The 25,333-nt window shown below is 44.3% G+C and overlaps 1 protein-coding gene across 12 annotated transcripts in view; it reads left to right on the top strand.

The window, feature by feature from the left end:
• HMBOX1 (homeobox containing 1) overlaps positions 1-25,333 on the top strand; it is a 123,401-nt gene that overhangs the window by 31,356 nt on the left and 66,712 nt on the right. For 11 of the 12 annotated variants that reach the window (XM_064709967.1, XM_064709963.1, XM_064709966.1 and 8 more), the window contains exon 2: positions 16,742-16,825. In XM_064709967.1, the coding sequence (XP_064566037.1) occupies positions 16,803-16,825 (23 nt within the window). In that variant the 5' untranslated portion in view covers positions 16,742-16,802. Of the gene's footprint in view, positions 1-16,741; positions 16,826-17,931; positions 18,016-25,333 lie in introns of all 12 variants that reach the window. The other variant, XM_064709965.1, reaches the window with a different exon arrangement.

Raw genomic sequence — 25,333 nt, 5'->3', positions numbered from 1 at the left:
GGCTTGGATTCCCCATCCCTGGAGGTGTCCATGGAAGGCCTGGATGTGGCACTCAGTGCTCTGAGCTGGTGACAAGGTCATGATGGGTCACAGGTTGTATGTGATAATCTTGGAGGTCTCTGTGATAATCCTTTCCAATCAAAATGATTTTGTGGTTTATAGATTGACTGGCAAAATTTGGATCCTGCAGGGTCAGACTGGCTGACGAGCCCAGGAACCAGTCTGTGATGGCAGTAAAAACACTCCTTGCACAAAGTCAGCCTTCAGCTGGCTGAAACCACACCCAGGGCTTCAGCTTTTGGGGTTGTTCATCCTGGAGAAAAGGAGGCTCAGGGGGGTCCTTGTGGCTCTGCACAGCTCCCTGACAGGAGGGGACAGCCAGGTGTGAGTTGTTCTCTGCTTTCCTGGAAAGGAAACGGCCCCAAGCTGCCCCAGGGGAAGTTTAGGTTGGACATCAGGAGGAATTTCTCCGTGGAAAGGATTGTCAGGCTTTGGAACTCCCCCAGTTCCAAGAGGGCTTGGATTCCCCATCCCTGGAGGTGTCCAAGGAAGGCCTGGATGTGGCGCTCACACAAGGTCATGATGGGTCACAGGTTGGGAGTGATAATCTTGGAGGTCTCTGTGATTGTCTTTTCCAGTCTAAATGATTTTGTGATTTATAGATGGGCAAAATTTGGGCCATCAGGTGTCGTTTCTCTGCCCCTGCCCAAATCTCTCCATTATCATTTTTCCTGATAATTCTTGACCCTCATTCTAGAGCTCTTTCTCTGTGAGGTCTTTTCAGCAAAGGCACTTGCTGGTTCTTGCCTGATCAGTCTCAGTCACAGGCAAAAGTGGCTCCAAACTAGTTTTTACAGGTTAAGAGAATTTTTTAGATCAATCCTGTTTGGTTTCTTGCCAAGACCTTTATATTCCAAAGTATTAAGTCTGAGTAGTTTTTTGATATTAACTGCTGCTTGTTATTTACAGCATCAAGTATACCAAATAAATTCTTATTAAGTCAGGGCTTGGCAAAGTGAAGGACACAGGAAGGTATGATGTATTTATTTACTTTACATCTCTCAGCTTTTATTTTTTCACTTCAGATCATTTGACTCCACGAGCTGGAGCTGAAATAAGAACAAATGTGAACTTTGTGAGGACAGTGGGAGAAGGGCTAAGATGTTTCACTTTCTGCTTTGGATTGTAAAGGAGATCCTAAAAAAAGAGCCTTGTCACAGTTACCCCACTTCTCCTTTTCTTTCTCAAATCCTGAAATGGTTCTTTTGCTGCAAATTTGGTGAGAACTGCAGGGGCATCAACCAGCACTGTGAAATTATTAACCCTTTCCAGTGATCCAGGTATTTCAGTATTTCCATCGCCCCTTTCCTGCAGAGCTCATTATGTGTAATCTTGTGCCAGCAAGAGAGGAAAAGCCAAAACAGGTTTCTCCATCCCTGGGAGTGTCCAAGGCCAGGCTGGACAGGGCTTGGAGCAGCCTGGGATAGTGGGAGGTGTCCCTGCCCATGGCAGGGGGTGGAATGGAATGAGCTTTAAGGTCCCTTCCAACCCAAACCACCTCAGTATTCTGTGATAATCAGATTTATTTTTTTAATACAAAATCAGTCTAGGAATATCCATCTATTTTGACTGTGAGATGAGAACTCATAGCCAGTGACTTCTGTGCTGTTCTGTTCCCTAGAGGAGCTTGCAGCAGTCTGGCTGCTGTAACTTTGGAATGTCTTCAGGAGTTGTTTAAATTCTAGGACTGACCTCAGGCTTTGAATTTGGCTGTGCTTTCAGTGGTAAGTCATGTTTCAGCAGGGGTTAAACTGACTTAACAAATTGTCTCCTTGGGTGGATGATGACAAAGATAAGTGTGCCAGTGTGCCATTCTTTACTGGGTGTGAAGAATCATAAAGAACCAAGTAATAAATGAAGTTGAAAGTACCCCTTTATATAAGTCAGTGTTTTGGATAATATTCTTAGAACTAACTAAAAAGATAAAAATTCATCCTCCCGTCTCCTGTGCTTGGCAGCAGAATTGTTGGTCAGCAGGAATGTGCAGAACTTTGTGAAAAATTGTTTTTTAGATAATTGCCTGTTGCAGACTGTCTAGAGGAACTCACATTTTATTTTTGGCATATTGCATTAAACAGTAGCTCTTATATTTTAGGCCTGATGTGCTGATTTATATATCCTCCAGTCCTCTGGTGGACATCCAATTTCCAAACTTGGATACCTCTCTTGAGTAACTAAAATTTTTAGTTCTCAGACAGGAAGAGTAACTTTCCAAGTCAGTACCTGTCCAGCTCAGACAAAAACCATAAGGTGATGATGGGGATGGATCTAAAACGTGCACAGGAAAGGCTTTAAATTCATTCCCACCTGGATTTTGGGGTGAAGACCTTTGGACATCTTGGCTGTCCTTTTGATCAATATCCATCCACTTGGAGAAAGCCTGGAAACTTAACTAAAAGTTCAGAATCAAAGTGGAAGTCAGGTTTGAATTAAAAATACTGGGCTTTTTCTTTCATTGCCTTAAAACTGGAAGCTTGTTAACAGCAGCTCATTGTTTTTTTGGAGATATTGCACAGATATTTTTGAATTTTACTTTTTACAGCCAGTTTTGCAGGGGGAAAATGCAGTTCCTTGATGGTACAACCACAACTCTTGAAATAAATGTTGAGGGATCCTGCTGGCTCATCTTGGTACCCCAGCAGCTGGAAATCAGGGGATGGAAGCATTCACACCACAGAAAGATCATGCACCTAATTTTAATTGACAGTTATTGTAACTTTAATTAATATTTGAATGACGCCTGTGTAAATATGGGTTTGTCTCCAATTGCTGCTTCTCTTGTTTTAGAGTGCAACTGAATGGGATGAGATTTATGGGACTCTTCCATTTATTTGGGATGAAAATAAAATGTTTACATAGAAATGCATAATTACATAAAATTATGTTAAAATTACATTAAAATAAAATTACATAAAGGCAAATCTCCGTCCAGGAGTCTGAATTACCAAATATAAAGAATCTTCCCAGATTTTTGAAACACAGTGTGAGGTGTGGAAATGGAAAAATGCGTTTGGAAATGATGGAAGACAGGGCTGGTTGCAGAGTTTTTTTCTGTGGATTGTCATTCCAGCAGGTAACACAGGTTGAGTTAAGGTGGGTTTGGACAAATCTGATGTCAACAGCCCATTGGTGTTCCAGCTCAATATATAAAATATCTGAATGTGGGGGATAACTTGATGGGTTTTAGATATTATTTTGGCTGCTTCCCCCGGCACCAGTCTGGACCTTGTGCTTAATCTAAGCTCAGATGTTTGGTTCATAAACCAGCTGTAGTAGATAATGCATTTTCTTCTTGTTTCTGGAAGTGCAAAAACTCCATAATCAATCAGCTTTGAGAATAAATTGATGGCAAGTCTGCCTGTGTTGAGTACAGGTGATTTGTTCCTAGTTCTTCCCATCCCTTTACCTTCTGACTGGCTCCCAGTTAGCAGGTTTCCTGCAGACATTACCTGCATCCCACTTGCATTATAGATGGAAAAAAAGAAAGTTTTCAGAGAAGTTAGCAAGTGGCAATGGAGAATGTAATGGCAGCCAGAGCTGTAGCCTTTGCTGCCAGTGACAGCTGTAATTATATATGGGGCACATACATTCTAGCAGATCCTTGCATTTAACCACCCTGGTTTAAGCACAGACCAAATTTAGGATCTGAGCTTGGTGACCACGGCACTCACTAAATCTCTAATTCCATCTTCAGCCATTTACTGTCTTTCTCAAATGCTCAGTGAGACTTTTTTTTCCCCTAGTTGTTCCATGGAACAGCTTTGATTTTTCTCACTTTGTGGTTATTTTAAGCTTCAGAAAACAATAAGAATGTACTTTCTTTTTTTTTTCCCCCTCTTTCCTCTGTGCTTTTATGAAAGCAGAATCTGTGTAGATAAAGCACAGTTGATCTGTTACGGATTACTGTTTCTCAGTTATTCTTTTGCTCTTGCATATCATGCCTTTATGTAGAAGAATATTTAAAGGTGCCGTGTAGAACAGTGAGATGAAAGATTCTTTGTGCATTGAAGAATTCTGGTGTCACAGGAGTCCACCTGTTCTCCCCTAACTTTTTTTTTTTTTTTTTCAAACAAGTTTATTTAAAGTGGTTTTTAGTGCTTAGAAAAGCTGCTGCCTTTTGACAGCCTTCAAGATTGAAAGGCTGTCCCCACAGGTGGCGGCAGCAGCGCTGTGGCCTGGAATTCAGGGCACAGGAGTGGGAATCAGAAGATCCACGTTCTGTTCTCATCTTTATCTCAGCTGACCTTGAGCCAAGTAGCAGCAGCTGAGGCTCAGTTTTCTGGGGGGAATTTTACCCCAGCTCACGAGGACGTTGTTGTAAAGGTTTGCTGCTGGCTTAGGGGAGAAAAGACAAAGGATAAAAACTCCTTCCATCGTCATCAAGCCACACAGCTCGTGTCCAGTCTGCCAGCCATGAGAATAATTGGCAGTTTTCAGGAGAAGATATTACCAGCAGCCTGTGGAAAACCTCAGGATGAGTGGGATTTCTTTTTGTCTGTGGAAAATTCTCTCAGAGGGGCTAACAAAGCCACGCTGGTATCTTTTGGTGTGTCCTGCATGAATGAAGTCGTGGTGATTTCTGTGGAGAGTTGAGCTGGATGAGCCCAGAGAGCCACTGGATGTAGCTTTGTGTGTCACATTGTGGCCAGTACGGGACAATTAATGCACCCATCCAGCTTGCAAAGCTCCTTTGATTAAGCACCAGAGGAGTTTCATTTAAAAAGGAAAGAGCTTGTGTCCAGTGTGACAGCCATGAGAATAACTGGGAATTTTCAGGAGGAGATATTACCAGCAGCCTGTGGAAAACCTCAGGAGGAGTGGGAGTTCTTTTTGTCTGTGGAAAATTCTCTCAGAGGGGCTAACAAAGCCACGCTGGTATCTTTTGGTGTGTCCTGCATGAATGAAGTCGTGGTGATTTCTGTGGAGAGTTGAGCTGGATGAGCCCAGAGAGCCACTGGATGTAGCTTTGTGTGTCACATTGTGGCCAGTACGGGACAATTAATGCACCCATCCAGCTTGCAGAGCTCCTCTGATTAAGCACCAGAGGAGTTTTCTTTTTGACCCTTTCAGGCCATCAGCTTAATTCCCAGAAGCTTCAGATTTAATTACCCAAATCATTACCACAGCAGGCGTAGCTGCAGATTTTATTAATGACCATAAAATTACTGAATCCTTTTTAAAATGAGTGTGGATTCCCAGCCAGAAGTTCCCTTCACACCTCAGCTCTAGTACAGGTGAATCCCACAGGTTAGTGCAGCACTTTGGCAAGTGCCAGTTTCTGCACCTGATTTCCTCCAAATTTACTACCACTAGTAATATCCTTCTGCAGTTCTGCCACCAAATTCAGCTGTTCTTGGCTCTCAAGTGGTAGCTGAGCTGAAGTTTTACAATTCTCAGAGCCTGTTCTTATACCTTTAGCAGCAGCCTGACCTTTACACCTCTCTGTTTCAGATTCCTTCCACTCACTCTGCTGCCTTTGTGCCTATCCCTAAAATGTTCTTTAATCCATTTCAATTCCTTCTCCCTGCACAATACTTTATGACTTTGTAAATCAGCCTGAGTGGTACAAAATCAAATGCTTTCCTGAGATCCTGATAACTTATGTCCACTGTTTCACTCTTGTCTAACCTAACGATTTGGTCGTATAATAAAAAGGATTTCAGCAGATTTGTCAGGCATGACCTTCCTTTTATGAATCCGTACTGAATGTCCTCTACTAAATTATGCATTTCCAAATGTTCTGCAATTTTGGCTTTTATCAACACTTCCAATACATACCCACAGCTGAAGCTGGATTTCCTGTTGGAGGATTCAGCAGAACTCTGTCACAGCCCAATGAAATTCATCAGTTTTTCAGAAGCCTCCATCATACAACTTCACTTTCTTGTCCTCATCTTACTGAATGGTTCTTTCTGAGAAAGAGTAGGTTTAGGTTGGATATCAGGGAGAAATTCTTGGCTGTGAGGGTGGGGAGGCCCTGGCACAGGGTGCCCACAGAAGCTGTGGCTGCCCCTGGATCCCTGGAAGTGTCCAAGGCCAGGCTGGGCAGGGCTTGGAGCACCCTGGGATAGTGGAAGGTGTCATGTTTAAGGGTGAGCTGAAACAACCTTTCTGTCCCACACTATTCTGTGGTTCTCTAATCCTTGACTTTAGAATCAGTATTTTGGTTTATAGCGCTCTGGCAGTCCTGAGGGCTCAGGGAATACACAGGATTGGTGTCACACATGGGATGAGTTGCTGAGTCTCAGCCCACTCACAGGTGAGGGGGTTTAGGCCGATAGCTCAGTCTAAATTTGGTCTGAAGCTTCCTAAACAGTTTCAGTTGAGACTGGAGGTCAGTTCACCTCTCTGTGCATGCGTTTATTTTCCTTGCCTTTTTCCTAAAGAGTATTTTCCATTGCACACTTGTGTTGTGCTTTTGGCTGAATATGTATGTGTGAGGGGGGAAGGGAAACTCCAAATCCTCTGAGTGTTCTTGCTTGAAGCCCTTATGTTTGTGCTTATACCTACTTTGAACGTATACCTTGTCACTTGGGCTATGCTTCCAAATCTGGATTTCTCTTGGAGGGATGTTCTGACCCACCTACTTTGCACTGCTGATATATTTAGCAGAGTTTTGCCGTAATAATCCTCTGGTGCTGTCCCAAAGCTGCCACCTGCTCTGCTGCCTCTCTCCTTCCCTGGCCCCTTCCATGCGTCAAAAGCCACCTGCCAGAGTTCTGCACAGGACAAGGGGAATGGTTTTAAGCTGAGAGTAGGTTTGGATTCTGTTTTGGGGAGAAATTCTTCCCTGTGAGGGCGGTGAGGCCCTGGCACGGGGTGCCCAGAGAAGCTGTGGCTGCCCCTGGATCCCTGGAAGTGTCCAAGGCCAGGTTGGATGGGGCTTGGAGCAACCTGGGATAGTGGAAGGTGTCCCTGCCTTTGACAGGGGGATGGAATGGGATGAGTTTTGAGGTCCTTTCCAATCCAAACCATCCTGGGAGGCCATGATTCCTTGTCCCCAAGCCTGACTCAAGCAAAGCAAAGGTGCTGCTCAGCTTGGTGAGATTGAGAATGACACAGGAAGGTCCCAGCTGGATCTGCAACTCCCTGACAGGAGGGAGCAGCTGAGGGGAATTGGCCTCTTCTCCCAGGTAAAAACAGACAGGACAAGAGGAAATTACCTCAAGCTGTGCCAGGGGAGGTTTAGATTGGATATTAGGAACAATTTCTAAAAAGGATGGTCAGGCATTGGAAGGATCTGCCAGGGAGGTGTGGAGTCCCCATCCCTGGAGGTGTCCAAGGAAGGCCTGGACTGCACAGGAGGGTCCCAGCTGGATCTACAGCTCCCTGACAGAAGGGAGCAGCCAGGTGGGGATTGGTCTCTTCTCTCAGGTAAAAACAGGACAAGAGGAAATTGCCCCAAGTTGTGCCAGAGGAGGTTTAGATTGGATATTAGGAATTTCTTAAAAGGATGGTCAGGCATTGGAAGGGTCTGCCAGGGAGGTTTGGAGTCCCCATCCCTGCAGGTGCCCAAGGAAGGGCTGGATGTGGCACTCAGTGCTCTGGACTGGTGACAAGGTGGGGTTCAGTCACAGCTTGGATTCAATGAACTTGGAGGCCTTTTTCAACCTCAGTAATTTGGGATTTTGGGATCCCAGTGCTGGAGCAGAACATCTGGGGATGGAGTATTTGTTAAGACTAGAGGGAATGGTCTATTCTTTAGCCTGGACTCAGCTTTTATAGCACAAGCGCCACTAGATCCCTACTTGGGTCTGTGTCTGCCCTGCATCTGCTGCTTATTGAAGGAGAAAATTGGAGTTATGGAGATACTTAACTTAAAATTACAGAAGATGCTCAGTGTTATAGATTGGCTTTTCTTTAAAAAGCCAGGTTCTGCCTCCCTCCTCCAACCTTCCTGTTTGATGGCATCCAAGATGGATTCCAAGTGCAAAAAAAAAAAAAAAAAAGGAAAAGAAATAAAGCAAGTGAACCTGCAGCAAGTGAATCATTCCTACTAAATTTAAACCACTTATTATGGGGAGGGAAAAAAAAAAGAGAGAACTCGGATTACAGGTTTAGCAAGCGTGAGCACATACTTCAGCGTGTATTGCTGGATTTGCAATTGCCAAACTACTGATTTCTTGGAACTCTGCTATTAGCATTGTTAAGCAGTGTTCCAGACAGTCACTCCTATAAATCCTGTTAATATGTTAAGCAGGAGGAGGCCTTTGAAAGAATAATATTTAGCTGGCGAGTGATCTCCATTTGGGTGTGTGGTCTGGGCTAAGGTAGGGGCAGTGACTGTGCTTGCTTTTGGAATGTGGCTGGAGCATCCAGCTGAGGTTTGCTTGGATGTTACTGCCATTTCTAGTAGGTGCTTGGGAATATTTTATGTATTTTTGGGAGAAAAGCGTTTAACAAGGGGTATGAAGGGGCCAGCAGAAACTGGAGAGGGAATTTGGTCAAGAACCTGAGGGATAGGACACAAGGAATTGCTTCCCCCTGCCAGAGGGCAGGCCTGGATGGAATATTGAGAGGGAATTCTTGGCTGTGAGGGTGGGGAGGCCCTGGGATGGAATTCCCAGAGAAACTGTGGCTGTCCCTGGATCCCTGAAGGTGTCCAAGGCTGGGTTGGACAGGGCTTGGAGCAGCCTGGGATAGTGGAAGGTGTCCCCACCCATGACACAGAATGACACTGGATGAGCTTTAAGGTCCCTTCCAGAACAAGCCATCCTGTGATTCCATGATTCTCTAGCTCTTAACTTTGGAATCTGTATTTTGTTTCACATGGCTTTGACAGGACACTGTGCTCAGGTCAGGACATCAGCAGCTCCCACCTGCAGTTCAGCAGGGTGGGTGTCACACATGGAATGAGTGTCACCCCTGCCCCGTGCAGGGACAAGTCATCTCTGTCCCCATGAGTCACTGGGTAGAAACAAGCTGAAGTCTCTGGTATAAAGTCACCAGAGCACAGCTTCACCTTGGACTAAAAGCTCATCAAGCTCATCCTCTCCCTTGTGTCTGCTGCTCCGTGTTCCTCTGCAGGGGTGGCAGAGCCCCTCAGGCTTTCTGGCAAAGCTGTGAAAAAGGAAACTTTGATCGGCCTCTTTGCTTGCCATGGATAATTCCTGTAGAGGGGAAGCTGATCAAAGTCCAGGTCAGCTGGGAGGAAGAAGAGGGGAAGCAGAAAAGGACGGTGGAGCCGCAGATCGATATTTTCAGCACAACAGGTTGACAAGGGCACGGGGTGGAGCGGGGAGAGGGGACGTGTTTGATCTGTGCTGCTGCAGTGGGGACATGTCTGCCACAGCCCAGCCCTGCTCCAGCATCCCTGGCACACTCAGGATTCTCAGATAACTCCTTGTGTTCTGAAGTGAACAACAGATGGGTGCCCTGGGTGCCCTGTGACCTCCTGCAGAAATGACCACCAGACCCTGGTGACTCTGCCCTGCTCTCAGCCTCCTTTTATGGCACAATTTTTATGTAGACTTCTTTTTTTTGGAGGTGAAAAAGAGCTGCATTCTTATTTTATTACAAGTAACTGAGAGCTCACAGCATTTTTCAGAACACCATTTTATATTTTGTAAAGTTCCAACCAAGTTTATTGTTTGTACAGCATTTTATCACATTGCTTTTTGGGGAAAAAGTAATGATGATCTTAAATCCAAAGCCTGTTTTAAAACAGATAATACTTAAATTTTATGCAGTGAATTTGCTATTGTCAAGCAATACCACTTTCCTCCAAATACTTTTTCTTGTGCCATACAGCAGTGCAAAAATAAAGGATTGTGAAGCATGACTTGTTTCTCTTGCTTGTTCCTGGTACAAGTGATGGCAGATACAATTCTGGTTTCTTTTTTTGGGTCAGCAGCTGGGTGTAGATTCTTGAACTCAGTTCACCTGAATGTGCTTCTTTTATTGAGCATCTTCACTGGATTGTGTAGTTGCAGTTCTCTGTCCCTGCCAAGGGTTTTACATCCATGCAAATGCAAATTCCAAGCGTGGTGGACCACTCTATGAAAAAAAAAAATGCAGCTTTTGGAAGAGTTCCCTGATCTGGCACAGGAAAAGTTAAAATCAAGTCAAATAAAAAGGAAATCAAGTTTGATTCAATCAACACATTTCAAAGTCCTTGTCTTGCAATTAATCTCCCTTTGTCAAGGACCCAATGCCATGTGCAGTTTCTGGAGTTCCACTAAAGAGGGTTTGGGGCATCTACAGAGGTGTTCCTGGAGAGTCAGGGATGAAGGAAGGTCCCTTCCTGTCCAGGTGGATTTCTTGGAGCTGTTGTGTCTTCTGCAGTGTTCCTTGTTGAACCTACCCTTTCCCACACAGAATCTCTGAGTTCTCTTCCTGGTGGACTCCTGAATGCCCTTTGGGACAAGCAGTCTGCAGTGGAGGTGGATTCATGGCGTGCAGAGGTTGTGCTGGGCAATACAGCACCTCACTTCACTAGACTAGGCATGTCCAGGGCTCCTGTGTCCCTCACAGAAAACTGCCAAGGTAATTAGTGTTAATTGGATGGTTTTTGAAGGAGCCTCTCATTTATTGTATGTTTGGACTCAAGGACTTGGCAGTCTCCCATCCATCAGTTTTGTTGGATGGATGAAGAAGTGTTCCTTGGAGTGTACCTGGAGTTCAAGGTGCAAACCCTGCTGGTGTCATGTGGGGGTTTTAAATCTCAGTTCCACTCCAGGGCCTGTCTTGCCTCTTGTAGCTCTGTAGGAGTCAGGCGGTTCCTAATTCACTCTTCCTCCCCCATTTCAGTGCTCAGAGTGATCTGAGGTGGCTCAGAACCTGTTTGATCCCTCAGGAAATGGAGTTTTAGCAGTCATTGGCTGTCCCTACTGGTCTGGAGTTTGTGCCATTCTTCTGCTGGTGACATTTACATGTCATTTCAGCTGGAAAAGCCAATTCAAGTCTGGTCTTTGATTCCAGGCAAATTTTTAGCCATGATTGGAGGGGTTAACATGCAGCAATCCAGGAGATACAGGAGGTTGGGATGTTAAGGCTGGAAGCTCAGTTGTAAGCAAAAACCAAAGTACAGCCCAGGTGCTCTGCTCACATGGGTCTGCAGGGGTGGATTGGTGACAGAATTTCATTTCCAGTTGCCATTAAGGACAAAGAAACACTAAATGACATCCTTTTACTGGGATTGCATTGCCTTTGATGGAACTCTGGGGCTTCTGGTGCAGCTCCAGGGTCCTTTCACTGATGGTCATTTCTGCCTTTCTGGAAACCTTAGAGTTTAGGGAACTTCATGATTTTGTGACCTCAGTTTTTCTTAAGTGGGATCTGTTGCCAGTCTGCCTCAAAATGGAGCCTGGCCTCTGCCTCGTGCTCTAGGAAATTCCAATAAATCTGGGCAAGGAGGTTTCTTCTGCTTGGGATTTGGGAGAGAGAAGAAGGGAGAAAGAGTTTTGACGGTGATCCTTGGCTAATTGTCCTGTGCAAATGTGCTGCAGGGCGTATTGTAGGAGCAATCATTTATTTGCTTTTCTGCGTTTACCTGTAATAAATGATAAGCTGTGGCTGTATCATAAGAATGAGGTGTTTGTTTTCTAAAGGGGAGAGGTTTCTGCCAATGTTTTCCCCTCAGAGTTCAGAGAAAAAAAGATTCCATAAAAAAAAAAATTGTAAACTTGTTAACTTGTTAAGGAGCTGCTGCAATCCCTCACCATAATCCCAAAATATGGCCTGCTCCAGGGTTGTACTGTGAAAGGTTTGGTAAACAACACAGTCACAGTAAGAATGAAAATAGCAGCGGCTGGAGGTGACTTCTGAGCATTTTTTCCAAGGATTTTTTGTGTTCACAAAAAGTGTTTCCGCTCACTGACGCAGGTTGCTCAGAGAGAATGAAGTCTTAAATTTTGAAGATACTCAGGACATGGTCCCGAACAACTGGTTTTGGTGTCCCTGCTCGAGCAGGGAGCTTGGATAAAAGGATTTCCACGTGGAACTGGATGCTGCACGTCACCAAGCCGTGGGGTGTGCTCAGGAGGTGGCAGTGCCTGGAGAAGGTTCCTGGCCTTGCTTCCCAGGGCACAAATAAAACACATCCTTGAGTCATATGGCAGAGCTTTTTTTAAATTTTTTTTTCCTAATATGCCTATTTTGGGAAAATGGGCTAGAGAGTCCTAGATTAGCTCCAGTATTTTGGACATTAGTCCTACTTTTGTGCGTGTACCCAGAAGAATTTGAGTTTTGATACAAATGCAGTACCTGGACTTTGAAAAGCACTGGGTAAATAAGAGCCTGTCTGAACATCTCCCAGGAATAAAGGACTTGGAGCTGGCAGAGGAGAGCTGTCTGGAATGTGAAGCCAGACACATTCAAAGTAGAAATCAAGTATGAATTTGTAGTGGAGAGGGTGATTAATCACCAGAATGAACTGGAGTGGACGGATCCTTGGTCTCTTGCTGGTTTTGAGGCAGGATGTCCTGGGACAGAAGTTAAACCAGGTAACAGCTTTACTTCACACTGGCCTCAATGTAGAGAAGCCTGTTGAATCCAAAATCATTAAGATTGGAAAACACCTCCAAAATCATCCAGTTGGAATGATTCCCACCTTTGGCAGATGCTTGTCACCCAGACTAAAGCATTGAGTGATGCATCCAGTTGTGCCTTGGGCACCTCCAGCACCTCCCTGGGCCCATTCCAATGTTTAACAACCCTTTCCATGAAGAAATTCCTCCTGATGTCCAGCCTGAACCTCCCCAACACATCTTCATGGACACGTGTACACACGTGTGCACAGGGTCTGCCCAGAAGACCTCACAATTTCTACAGACCTTAAGCTGTACATTGAGTAAAAGGCCTAAATTTTAAAATTTTTGCTGTTTCTAGGAGAGTATTGGTTTATAATTATGCATGGAGTTGGGGATATGCCTTTGCTGCCTGTTCAGCAGTGGTAGAACTTTGTTCTTAGGGCTGAATTTCTTGGTGGTTCTGCATTTCAGGAGTGGTGTGACAATTGCAGTGCCGGGGCCTCTGCTGTGTTCAGCCACTGACACTGCCCTGGGTGGCTTTAAGCCAAGAATTCAGCCCCTCTGTTCATGTTTCACTTAGGTCAAAATGTTGATGTTTGTCTTCCCCAGGGACAAAAGCTTTTAGTTTGTTATTTGTAAATCCCATTTTAAGAACTCACCAAGGAAGGTATTAGTGAAGTACGAAGTGATGGCTTTTTAAAAAAATTTTTTATACTGTGTGAGTCACTCAGAAATTAAAAGAGAAAATTAGTTTCTCTTCCCAAGTAAGTGATATCAGCCTCATCTTTACCAAGTGACTTTCTCCTTGCTTCTGCTGGGTGTTGTGGATCAGGGTGAACTCTACTTCAAAACATTTAATTGCACACAGTGAGAAATGAAGAAAACTGAAGGGGATCCCAAGAATGTATTAAAAATCAGAACTAAAATGAGAATGATTTCATGTCAAGTGAGACAAATGCAGAGTTGATACTCCAGTGCTTCACACTTCCACTTGTCCTTGGCACTGAGAAAATGAGATTTTTAATATCTGAAAAACAGATTGCCATGAAGACTCATCCATTGTAAATTTAAGCTGCCTTTATAGCAACTTAAGCTGGGGACAAGATTGTTCATTACATCTGATTCTACAACTGCAGCCATGATTTCCATATTAATAGTGACTGTTTCTTTTTTATTGTCTCAACCAGAAATAGGAAGGGGAGCTGGTTGTGTTTTCCCTGGCTTAGCAGATAATTTATTTAATGAATAATGCGAAAAGGGCAAAGGTTTGTGAGTTCTTACTCCCATATCACCACAAAGAGTGGTGACACCTGCCTCAGAGTGCTTTGGTGCTAAAAGGAGGCTGAGGGAAAGAGGGATATTGACTCACGGTTCAGAGTCAGGATTTGTTGCTGATGGAATTTATGTTGGTCAGGACTGAATTGTTTTGACTCCGATTTTAGGTGAAGGCTTTGCTTGTTCCCTGCCTGATGTGCCCTTAAGCTACAAAAGCATTGAAGCAACTTCTCACATGTGTCTGGGGGTGGGGAAGGTATTTCTGTGCCACTGAACTTTAGACCAACGTGGAGTCAAAGACTGTTTGTGCCCCTTTTCAATAGCGGCCGCTGGGGCTGGCAGCGGCCGGAGGAAGCACCAGCTTCCTCTCCTTTCTCTGGAGCTGGGCTTGCTTTCACCAGCCCTGCTCCCAAGGCAGACCTGAGCCCTCCTGTCCTTCCTTGCTTCATCTGTGGTTGAATTCTGAGTGTAGTAAACCTGCTTGACACTTAAATGTAACAAAACTAGAGAATTATCTCTATTTTCTCATGGATTTTCTGCTGTTTATTTCTGCTGAAATCCTGTCGTCCTCTGTCTGCACTCCCAGATCTGCAGTCTCTTGGAAAAGCTCATCTTCCTCCTCTAATCACGTCCCAAATTTGGTCTGGATCCTAATGGCTCTTCTCTTAAAACATCTGAGGTCCATACCAGCTTTTTCCTCTTTCATTGCTATCACTAATATCATCCTCCTGCCTTTGTCATCTCAAAACCTGACTTACAGCAGCCTTTTCTTTGCTTCTCTTATCTCATCTCTTCATGTTCTACTTTTAATCCTGCATTTCATGATGATGGAAGGTGATTTTTTTTTTCCTTTCTGGGTTTTCTTCTTTGCTACATCCATACCCCTCACCCTGGAAGCAGATCTTTCTCTGAGGAATCCAGTTCTTTATCATGAGCCCCTCTGACCTTCAGAAAGTTTGTATATATTCAAGTCTAATTTGTTCCTCTTTGGAAAACAAAACAGCTCTCTGTATTAAAATTTGGCAAGAAGTCAGCAGCATGATCTCATGTTTTTTGTGACTGCCTCGGGGGGAATATGTTTAAAATGCAGTTAAGAGATTGGACAGAGGAGGGGTTTGGTGGGGGAGTGTCTCTGAAAGGTTTGGGGTGGCTGACGGGGAGGGACCTGGGTGTTGGGCTCTTCCATCCCTCAGTGGTTGGGTGTCAGTGATTCTCTCTGGACGTGGCCTCTGGGGGTCTGCTGGGGCCATTCATCTTGGTCACCTCATTCCTGGAGAGAAAGAGGCAGCTCAGGCCCTCAGCGTGGGCCAGGTGGGTTGTTCTGGAAGAGCAGCAGCCAACCCTCAGCCCCTCCCCTCCCTGGAAACACCCAGAGCTTTCCCTGGCCACAGCTGGGTGGGAGAAGGCTCTTATGGACAGGCTTGAACCTCCCAGGAAAGCTGGTGGTCAAAAGCTGAGTGCTTCCACTTCTGGGAAAGCTCATTCAGCCCCAACTTTGGTCCTGAAAGTTCATGAGGTTCTTTATGGAGGAATAAAGGGGGAAAAAACCATGAGGAGATGATATCACCATCTCTGGAGGGATTTAGCAGCTGTGTGGATGTGGCACTTGGGAGTGCTGGGGTAACAATTTGACTTGATGGTCTTGATGGAGGTGATTTTCCTCCTGTGCTCTGTGAGACCTCTGCTTTGTGAGACCTCAGGTAGAATTCTTTGTCCAGCTCTGGGGTCCTCAGCATGAAGAAAGTCATGGGAAGGTGTGGAGCTGTTGGAGTGAAACCAGAGGAGGCCACGGAGCTGCTCTGTGTTCTGGATCCCCTCTGGAGCCACACTGGGAGAGCTGGGAATGTTCAGCCTGGAGAAGGCTCCAGGGAGAGCTCAGAGCCCCTTCCAGGGCCTAAAGGGGCTCCTGGAGAGGGACTGGGACAAGGGATGGAGGGACAGGACACAGGGAATGGATGGGATATTGGGAAGGAATTGTTCCCTGTGAGGGTGGGGAGGCCCTGACAGACGTTTCCCAGAGAAGCTGTGGCTGCCCCTGGATCCCTGGAAGTGTCCAAGCCCGGGTTGGATGGGGCTTGGAGCAACCTGGGATAGTGGAGGATGTTCCTGTCCATGGCAGGGGGAGGGACAGGATGATCTTTAAGGTCCCTTCCAACCCAAACCATTCTGGGGTTCTGTGATCTTAGAGGACTTTTCCAGCCGAACCATCTCTGCATCCCTGTGTGCCCAGTGGGCTCCATCTGGGAGAGGTGCAGTTCTTCCCCAACATCTTCACCAGGTGTTGAGGGAGGAACAGTCATTCTCTAATGTCTGGACCACTTTTAACCACTGAGAACAGCCAAGATCTGTCCATCCATGGCTGCTCTCCATGGATTAGCAATCCACAATTGCTGATGTTACAGATGGAGCAGAAGAAAATTATCCCCTGCATCTCCCTGTGCTGCTGTATCCACTCATTTTCTATCCCAGCTCTGCCTGGATATAACATCCTGCTTTTCTCTTCCCTCTTGGTTAATAGTGTGACTTTTGGAGCACTTTCAGTCCGTGTTAGTTTGTGGAGAAAGACATCAGCAGTGATAGCTGAGGAAAATTCTATTAGGTCATTCCTCCTCAGAACACAGTACCTGTCTCCTGAGCTCTTTGAGGATGTTGGCCAAATAATCCTTTTAATAGCTTTTGTGAGTTAAAAGGGTAGGTAACTGTCATAAGGCTAAATGATTGCATAGATTAATTTACTTGTGGTCGAAAGAAATCAATTGTAATTTAAATTTTTGTCTCTGGACTGATTACAACACCAGACATCAACTTTCTCCATAAGAATCATTGAAGTCTGTGAGTCTGGGCTAGTGACAGATTATCCAGAATGATGTGATTGGATCCCTTTGCCTCTCCCAAACCTCTCTAATGTTCTTGGATCTTTTCCTTGTGTCTTCCAGAATGGTGAATAACACTGAAGACCCTCAAGAGGCTTTGTAACGTCCCATCCTCATGTAAAGTATGCTCAGAACTTTTCCAGTAGTGTAAGTACAAGCTGAAGAAACTCATAACAATTAAGAGTAATTTTGTGGTGTTCTTCTGTTAAATTGTCTAAAAAAAGCAGAGAAATGTTACAGTGATTATGAGCAGTTGGCTGAGTCAGAGAGTTTCACTGGTTTAGTGGAAGATTTAAACCAGGGAAGTAATTTAAACCAGAAATAGTAAAATAACTGGACATTTAAATTAAGGAGTAGAAACTTTGAATTGCTCACTTGGTCTGGCTCATGTATTGTTTGTACTTCTGCATTTCTGTCACCAAAACAGAAGGAAAATGATGCAGTTCTTAGAAAATCAGTCTTGATCGGAGAAAAATCAGTGTTAAAGGAGAGATCTCCATACAGCAACTGAACAGATGAGAGGGATAAAGAGTTTCACACCATTAATTCAAATTTCTAGACTTGCTGAAAGGGATGAGCCACCTTCAATTTAGTAGCCTCTGGCAGAGACAGAAAACCTGGGGCACCTCACCTAATCCTGGATGTGTTGGTCCAAGCAACTCAATTATCTTCAGTGCCAATTGTCCAAATCTCATTGTGGAATTTCAAATCAGTTCTGTCATATCTCTTCAATTTCATTGGTTTCCATGCTGTTTCTTCAATAAATAAGCAAATTAATTCAAATTTTGAAGCTTGTCAGGCTGAAAGGAAGGGCTTGACCTGCACTGTGCTGTCACTGGCCAGTCCTGCATGGCTGTTCACAATATCCCTGGTACAGGCACAACCAAATGCTCATCCCCTGCCATCAGATTCCTGAGATACTTGGACCTCTTGATTTCAGATTGTTCCTTCTGTCAGGTCTGGAAAGAGAAACCTTTTCTGCAGGATAGGTAGCAAGGAACTACCATCACATTTTCCTTGATGGATTATTTCAAGGATGAACATGTATCCTTGGGCAGGGATAGTGACAGTGACAGTGCAGCCACAACCTTCTGTAGAAGAAGTCACAGCAAAAAATAGTGATTGACAGGGATTTAGTGTTGGAAACCAAACTCCAATGGATTTCAAAAAGCCATTAATTAGTGGTTTTCTGTTGCTGGTGGTTTCCTACTTTGCTGCCAGTCCCTTGAGCCACCTCCTCTTCTTCCTTTTAGCTGTGGAAGTATGTTGGAGTTCAGTATTAAAATCACCACTTGAAATTGTAAAGATCTGGTTCACAGCAGGAGAGAAGTCTGAAGGTAAGGCCACATCATCCTGGGCATCTTTGTTATCCCAGTAATTTGGAGTTTGCTGGGTGACCTCAGAGCTGCTCTGTGCTTGGAGTGAGCACAAGGACATCTCACAGCTTTGTGTCAGGCTTTGGTCAGAAATTTCCAGCCTGGGAATTGCATAGCTTGAATTTCCTGTGCTTTAGCTCAATTTCAGTCATGTTCTGCCCCTGTGCAGTTTTCTGCTGCCACCTCCCAGCAGAGCAGTAGCAGCTTCCTTGATTTATTCCAGTTTATGTGCAGTCAGTATGGCCATGGAAGATGCTGTAGAAGTAGAGGGGAATCATTTTTGACTGAGGGAAAACTGGGGGGAATTCATTTGGAGGGGATTAGAGAGTGTTAAATTAGAGGAAATGGGCCAAGATGACCCATTTAGATAGAAAGTTTCCAGATTAAACCACAGATATCTTTAAAAAAGGGTAAATGGGATTGTGAAGGGGAAAGAAGAAAATGGAGCCTTAAAAAATTTAAAAGTTTGAATTTAAATAGTGATTAAGATTAAGATTGAAGAGTTACAGAACTGCTATGTTAAGAGATTAGTTGGGTTACTCCTAAGAGTAGGAGTTACCTGGGTGCAAGTTACCATTTCACTGCCTCATTTTACCCTTAGTAGGATGAGAGTCAGTGCTGGAGGGGATTTGAGGTGTGGTGTGAACCCAGAACTCTTGATCTTGGCCTCTCAGGATTTAAGAATTCATCTCAAACTGTCCTGTAGCCAACAACTTTATCTCTATTGGCTCCCCATAAAAATGGGAGTAATTACTTGAGCTTTGTAGTCCATATTGATTAATTAATATGTGTTAATAGTGAGTTACAACTATCAGTATGTTTTACATCCCTCAAAGTATGATTTCTGATAGAACCAGACAGTTTCACTGTCATCACTTCAAATTTACCTGGATGACCAGGCCAGTGCTCATGAATTTAACTGCCAGCAGTGGCAGGGGAGGCTGGGGAGTGAATAAAAGAAAATCAGGGTGGATAATGCAGATAGAGAAGGACTGGATTGAAGCCTTGTCATCATTTGGGAAAAACACCAGGAAGAAAGGAACAAGATTCTGAACTCTACCAAGTCAGCCCAGATTGAAGAGCAGGCACTGGACTTAGGGTGCCTCAGAAAATCACCACAGGCTGAGCTGTGCCTGTGCAGTGTCCTTGAAATGTGACACAGAACAGGTTAATTAAACTCAGGTAACAGAAAACTCAGCTGATTTTCTCCTTTTGTCTTCAGTGACAAGGTATTGTGTAAATAGTGAGTGACTCTGGGAGCGATAATTTGGCTTTTTTAGCTCCTTTAACTGAAACAATGTTCTGCCTGGGTCCTTGGTTTCACTTTAAGATAAACCAGATGAGTTAATTCATTATTTCATAGCAAAAGTGACCTAAAAAAAATTCTCGTTGAATGTTTTTTTTCCTCAAAAGGGTTTGGTACAGCTGCCCAGGGAAGTGGGGGATTCCCTTCCCTGGAGGGATTTAAAAGCTGTGTGGATGTGACACTTGGGGACATTGGTTAGTGGTGGCCTTGGCAATGTGGAATGTAGACTTGGTCTTGTCTGTCATGTAGGAAATTTCCCTGGTTTGGGTCTGGGTTACACAAAGACATGTTTGTTGCTTAATTAAGAGCATTAATTAGGATATTAATTTCTTTCTGAAGTGCTTTTAACTAAAATAAAACTCCAGTATGGAAGCAGCAGTGGCCAGAAGCCCATGATTTTTGCTGTTATGATTTATTTTCTTCAAGGAGACGCTGTTATCTGTTCCTGAGTTCTCCAAGTGTAATTTCTGTCTTCACTAAGGCTGTGCCAGTAATACTGCACTTGCAAACTGTTTTTCTAGTGGAACATAATTTGCTTTGTAGTTAAGCACAAAAGCAGAGAGGTAGGTGAGGTTCAGCTGTTTTCTAGGTTTGGATTTTAGTTTTCTGAAGTGATTAATTTCTCTTTTAAGAAAGTGTTTTAGTTGTTAGTGCTGGTGATAGGTCCTGAAGGAGAATGAAGGTCCTGAAATACTTGAGAATGTCTCTTTTTCTTTATGTGTGGAAGAGATGGTGGAAATTGTGGTGATGGCTTTGCTTGGAAGTTGTCCTGCCCTCTGTCATGTGCAATGCTACAGATGGACCCTGTGTGTGTGGTGAGAAGAGACTCAGAGTTAGGCCAGGCTCTTGTTCTGCCTTGTTGCAAAATTCCTGAGTGACTTTGGAGGAGTCATTTGGACTTGTCCATAGTCCAGCCCCTCTCTGGGAGCTCTTGGTCACAAAAATTAGTGCAGTGTTATTGCCTGCCTCACAGGGATCTTGTGATTGGAGTGTTTACATACCCCAGGTGGCAGAATTATTGGAGAAGAGTTCTGTGACTCTGCCTACATTTTAATAGAGGATTGGTAAAATTTTGAAATGAAATGGAGGAAGCAGAAGACAGCACTGTACCCTGTGATCTTGATGGCTGAAAGTTATGAATTATTGTAGAATCACAGAATGTTTTGGGTTTGGGTTGGAAGGGGCCTTAAAGCTCATCCTGTCCCACCCCTGCCATGGGCAGGGACACCTCCCACTGTCCCAGGTTGCTCCAAACCCCATCCAGCCTGGCCTTGGACACTTCCAGGGATGTGTCAGTCTGGTCTCTAGCGCAGGCCCACTTCTCAGTTTTATTGATGACTTTTTAAATTACTGTTTCTTCACATGGATTACACTATTTCAGTGTGTCCATGAGATTTACTGTAACTAAAGCACACAAGTCCTGCTTTGAGAGCTGTTACAGAGTTTATATATCCAAAGTTTAGTCTCTGGCTCCCAAACCCAAGAGCTCCTCCTTGCTCTTGGCACAGGTCTGGGCTTTGGGCCCTGGTTCAGCACTCAGCTGCCACTCCAGTTTTTCTCTGTGTTTGTTAGTCCTGCTGATCCCTCATTCTGCCCTTGAATCCAGGCTCAGAGTTTGAATTCCTGCCTTGTTGCTGTAGAATTGCAACAATAGCAGGAAACCCAGATTTTGGAAGTAGGGAAGGTTAGGGTTAGACAGATAAGGTGTCAGCGTGAATCAGTGCGTGCCTTGAGTAGAATTCAGAAGTATCTGGCTGCCAGCCCTGTGCTTAGTCAGAGGTCAGTCCCTTTTGTAAGACTTGGATTATGACAATAATTGCCATTTATATTATATTTTTGCCTTGTAAGATCAATCTCAAGTTCTCTCTCTCTTTCCCAGAGATGTAAAGCAGAGTAAGTTACTCACCCAAGTGGCAAAACGACTGGGTTTGCTCACTGCCAGCATCCATTAAAATTATTTTATCAGCAGAGAATTTCAGACAATAAGTGGAAGAGCAGCTTGTGTAGAACAGTGAGTCGGGGTTTGGGGCTCTTTAACCAGCTGAGAAACTTGAAGCCTCCTGAAGAAACGATGTGTTGATATTCTGCTCTCAGCTTGCCTCCTCTAATTTGTGTAGCGGTGAGTATTTGATTACGCCGGATTTATTTTCAGAAGTTTCAGGCTGCTCTTATTAATTGTCCCCATTTTGATCGAAGGCGTGTGGCACAGCTCTGCATTCCAGAGCTGCTGTTTTGCATCCCTAAACAGAGCTGCTGATGCTGGGGCTCTGGGGCTCAGCTCAGAGCCTGATTTCCCTCCTTGCTGCAGAGTGAGGCTCTCGTTTCCCTGGGATGAGAGCAGTCATTTACAAGAATTACATTTTGTTTGTGAATCAGGATGAATGGGAGTAGAGGCCTTTTTTTTTTTTTTTTTTGAAAATCAGAAGCCAGAGATGCAACTGCAGGAGATAATTATGCAAACGTATGGGTGAGGATGGCTCTGTGTTCGTTGACATGATGAGCACTTCAGGCCTGAGGTTTTTTCTTTTTTTTTCTTTTTTTCTCTCTCTCTCTTTTGAAAACTGATACAACTCCTCTGAAAATACTGGAGTTGCAACTGATGAGCATAAGTGATGAGTCAGATCCTTAATCCTCTGTTATGCCTCAGAATTCACAGCATCAGCTCCTGGTTTTGAAGGCAGCTTTGCTTAATATGGTGCAAAGTTTTAGGTGGTTCTGAAATATTTATATTGCTGTGAATCATTGAGGCACACAATGGTTTGTGTTGCAAGGAACCTTAAAGATCATCTCATTCCAATGGCAGGGATGCCATTCACTGTCCTGGGTTGCTCCAAGCCCTGTCCAACCTGGCCTTGGACACTTCCAGCTGGGACAGCCACAGCTTCTCTGAGAAACCTGTGCCAGGGCCTCCCCACCCTCTGAATGGAAGGAGATTCATTTGTTCAGTAAGAAAAGAAAAAGCCAAACCTTGAATTTCAGAATACTGCTGTGCCCTAAATGCCCCAATTCTGTTCCAGCAGTGCCTTAGAGCTGTCCTGGAAGGGTCACAGTCTTTGCCTCTGGGTTTGATCCTTGTGTGTCCCTTCCAACTCAGAACATCCTGGGATTCTGGAATTTTTTGGTGATACATGTCAGTGCTGCTGGTGGAACAGCTGCAGCTCAGTGAAAGCCCTTCCTTTGAGTGTCTTGCAAGAACCAACTGCATCCTTTGGGATGGGGTGAAGGGTTGGATGGGGCCCTGATCAGCCTCATCTCTCAGTGCCATCCCTGCCCATGGCAGATGAGCTTTGAGCTCCCTTCCAACCAACGCCAGCCCGGAATTCTGTGTGGGAAAGGAAGGACTGAGTGAAACTGTGCTTGGTCCTTGGATCTCATAAATATGTGTGGAGAAAGAAACAAGCTTGCATAACCTAAAACAGGGTTAAAATATTCAGAGTGGGCAGCTGCAAGTGGAGTTTCTTTGTAGTCAGTGGTGCTCATAGGAAGCATCTGGAGCAGTCCTTCATGTGGATTTGGTGCTTGAATGTCAGGCTGGGTGATAAGCAAATTACATTGCTTTGGAAATAGCAGTGCCATCCTTAATGCCCCTTTTTAATATCAGGAGGACATCCACCTCCAGAGCTGCTCAGGCTGCAGTTCTGACCAGTAGTGGATGCACAGACACATAGGAGAAAAATCTGGCAGGTTAAGGAGTTCAACTTTCAGCTGTAATGGTAGTTAAAACTCTGGTTTAATTAACAAGTTATAGAAAGTGGGTTTTTTAGCTGTGTGCTTTGGAAAAACCTATTTCAACTGGAAAGCCACAATTTATGTCGTGATTTTGCTCTCCCATTTAAATGGTGAGATGGCAGTGAGTGACACCAAGGAGGTGCCTGTGATGTTGTGAAAAATGCTGGTGCTGTAATAAATGAGATGACAAATGCTGGATGTCCCTGTGAGCAGTGCAGGGGTGTCCTGCCCTGTGCTGTGTCAGAGAAGGGGAAATGTTGGCATCTCTCCCCATCCTGCTCTCCTCAGTTGATGGGACTCGATCAGAATCATTCTTAAACCAATTACCAGACTTAGGATCCTGTTCTGAACACTTTGGCTCTTGCCCACATCCATATTATGCAGATTATATCAAATATAGGTCTTACAGCAGAAAGCTCAACTGGTTTTGTAAGTCCTGAGCTTTGCTTATTAGATAAAGCTGTGAATTTTAATGGGAATTGGAGAAGGACCTCTGCAGAAGAGCATCTCCTCAGTGATGCTAGAGTGCTTCCTACTCATCTACAGTGAGTAGAAGAGTGGAAAAAATGATTTCTTGTGATCATTAAAGAGTCCAGAGCCATTTTCTCAAGTGTTAGAGGTGTTAAGGCTGCTGTCTGGCCTTATTCCCAAACGGGTAATTGAATTGCTTTGAACTTCTGCGAGTTCAATTGGACATGGACTTAGCTCGTAGCTGTTTTTATGGGATTATTCTGCTGTGCTCCATCACCTAGAAAGTTAAGTGTTGGGTAAATGATTCTTGTATCAGCGTGGGCTTGGGCTGTGAGAGTAGGTGAGAAACCCTTGATGTGTTTTTCCTTACTTTTCTCTATACAGTGCAGGAAAATAAGGGAGGAAAGCACTCTGGCCACATATCCCCACTGGAGAGCAGAACAGTCAAACTGGGGAGGGAACCCCACATCCAAAGGGTGAAATTAATTTAAAAAAATGGGTTTAAATAAATCTTCATGGAATGAGAAGGACAGGCAGTGCTGAACAGCTCCCATCAGAAGGAGGAGGAGTGGTGCTGCATTGGGCTGGTTGGGACCTGCTGGATATTTTATGTCTGTGGGTTTGGGCTGGAAATAAATTCCTTTTTATTTACCTCCTTAGAGTTCTCCCTTCAGTCTGATATTCAGGTACCTCAGGTTGCCTTTGGATGAGCTGTGAAAGATAAGCATGAATTTTAATGCTTTAGAATGGTACAGTTGGACAGAACAGTCAAACTGGGGAGGGAATCCAACATCCAAAGGGTGAAATTAATTAAAAAAAAAAGATGTTGAATAAACCTTGATGGAATGAGAGGGACAGGCAGTGCTGGTGAGAGCAGCTCCTGAACAGCCTCCACTCCACAAAATCCCCTAAGAAAAGTAGAAGTGGTGCTGCATTGGGCTGGTTGGAACCTGCTGGATATTTTATATCTGTGGGTTTGGGCTGGAAATAAATTCCTTTTTATTTACCTCCTTAGAGTTCTCCCTTCAGTCTGATACTCAGGTACCTCAGGTTGCCTTTGGATGAGCTGTGAAAGATGAGCATGAAGTTGTAATGCTTCAGAATGGTACAACTGGACCATCTTTTTGGGGGATGATTAGTGTAAGGAATGTAAATAAGTTTGATATTTTAGGCTCCTTACATTTTTTCTGCCAGAACCTAAAGAAACTTTGTCTTAAAGGGCAAGATTCAGTTGTTAAAAAATCGGTCACTTTTACTTTTGAGCTTAATTAGAAATTTGCAGAGGTTTTGCTTGCAAAATTTCAGGGAGAAAAATTTGCAGCTGTTCCCCCTTGGTTATCTCTCTTTTTTTGGGTGTCTCCCCAAGGAAATTTGACAGCCCATTGTCAATGGTGAGTGTATTGACAGCAGGTAAAGCATGGGATGTAGAGGATATTTTGCTACACAGGCAGCAAAGTTTGCCTACAGCAAAGTCAGTCCACAGTCCTGTTCTCAGGAAAAGTATTTTCCATCCTGATTTTCTCCTATACTCCCCAATCACTCTGCTTGTCTCTATCTTATTTTATTCCTTGCTACTTTTGCAGTTGATTGTATTTCACAAGGAAAAAGAGGGGGGAATAAATTGAATTACAGGTAGCCAGAGGAGTGCAGGAGGATAAGAGGCTCTTACTGCAGTGTGGGGGGGGATGAAGTGGTGGAGAATATTCACTCATTAATGAGGTGAATGAAATTAGGGTGATTCTAAAATGGTTGATTTAATTAACTGCTTTGTAA

The sequence above is a fragment of the Zonotrichia leucophrys genome, chromosome 3, assembly GCF_028769735.1.
Source record: "Zonotrichia leucophrys gambelii isolate GWCS_2022_RI chromosome 3, RI_Zleu_2.0, whole genome shotgun sequence".
NCBI lineage: Eukaryota > Metazoa > Chordata > Aves > Passeriformes > Passerellidae > Zonotrichia > Zonotrichia leucophrys.
Note: the sequence above shows the minus strand (reverse complement) of the source record. Positions and strands in the feature narration are given on the sequence as shown.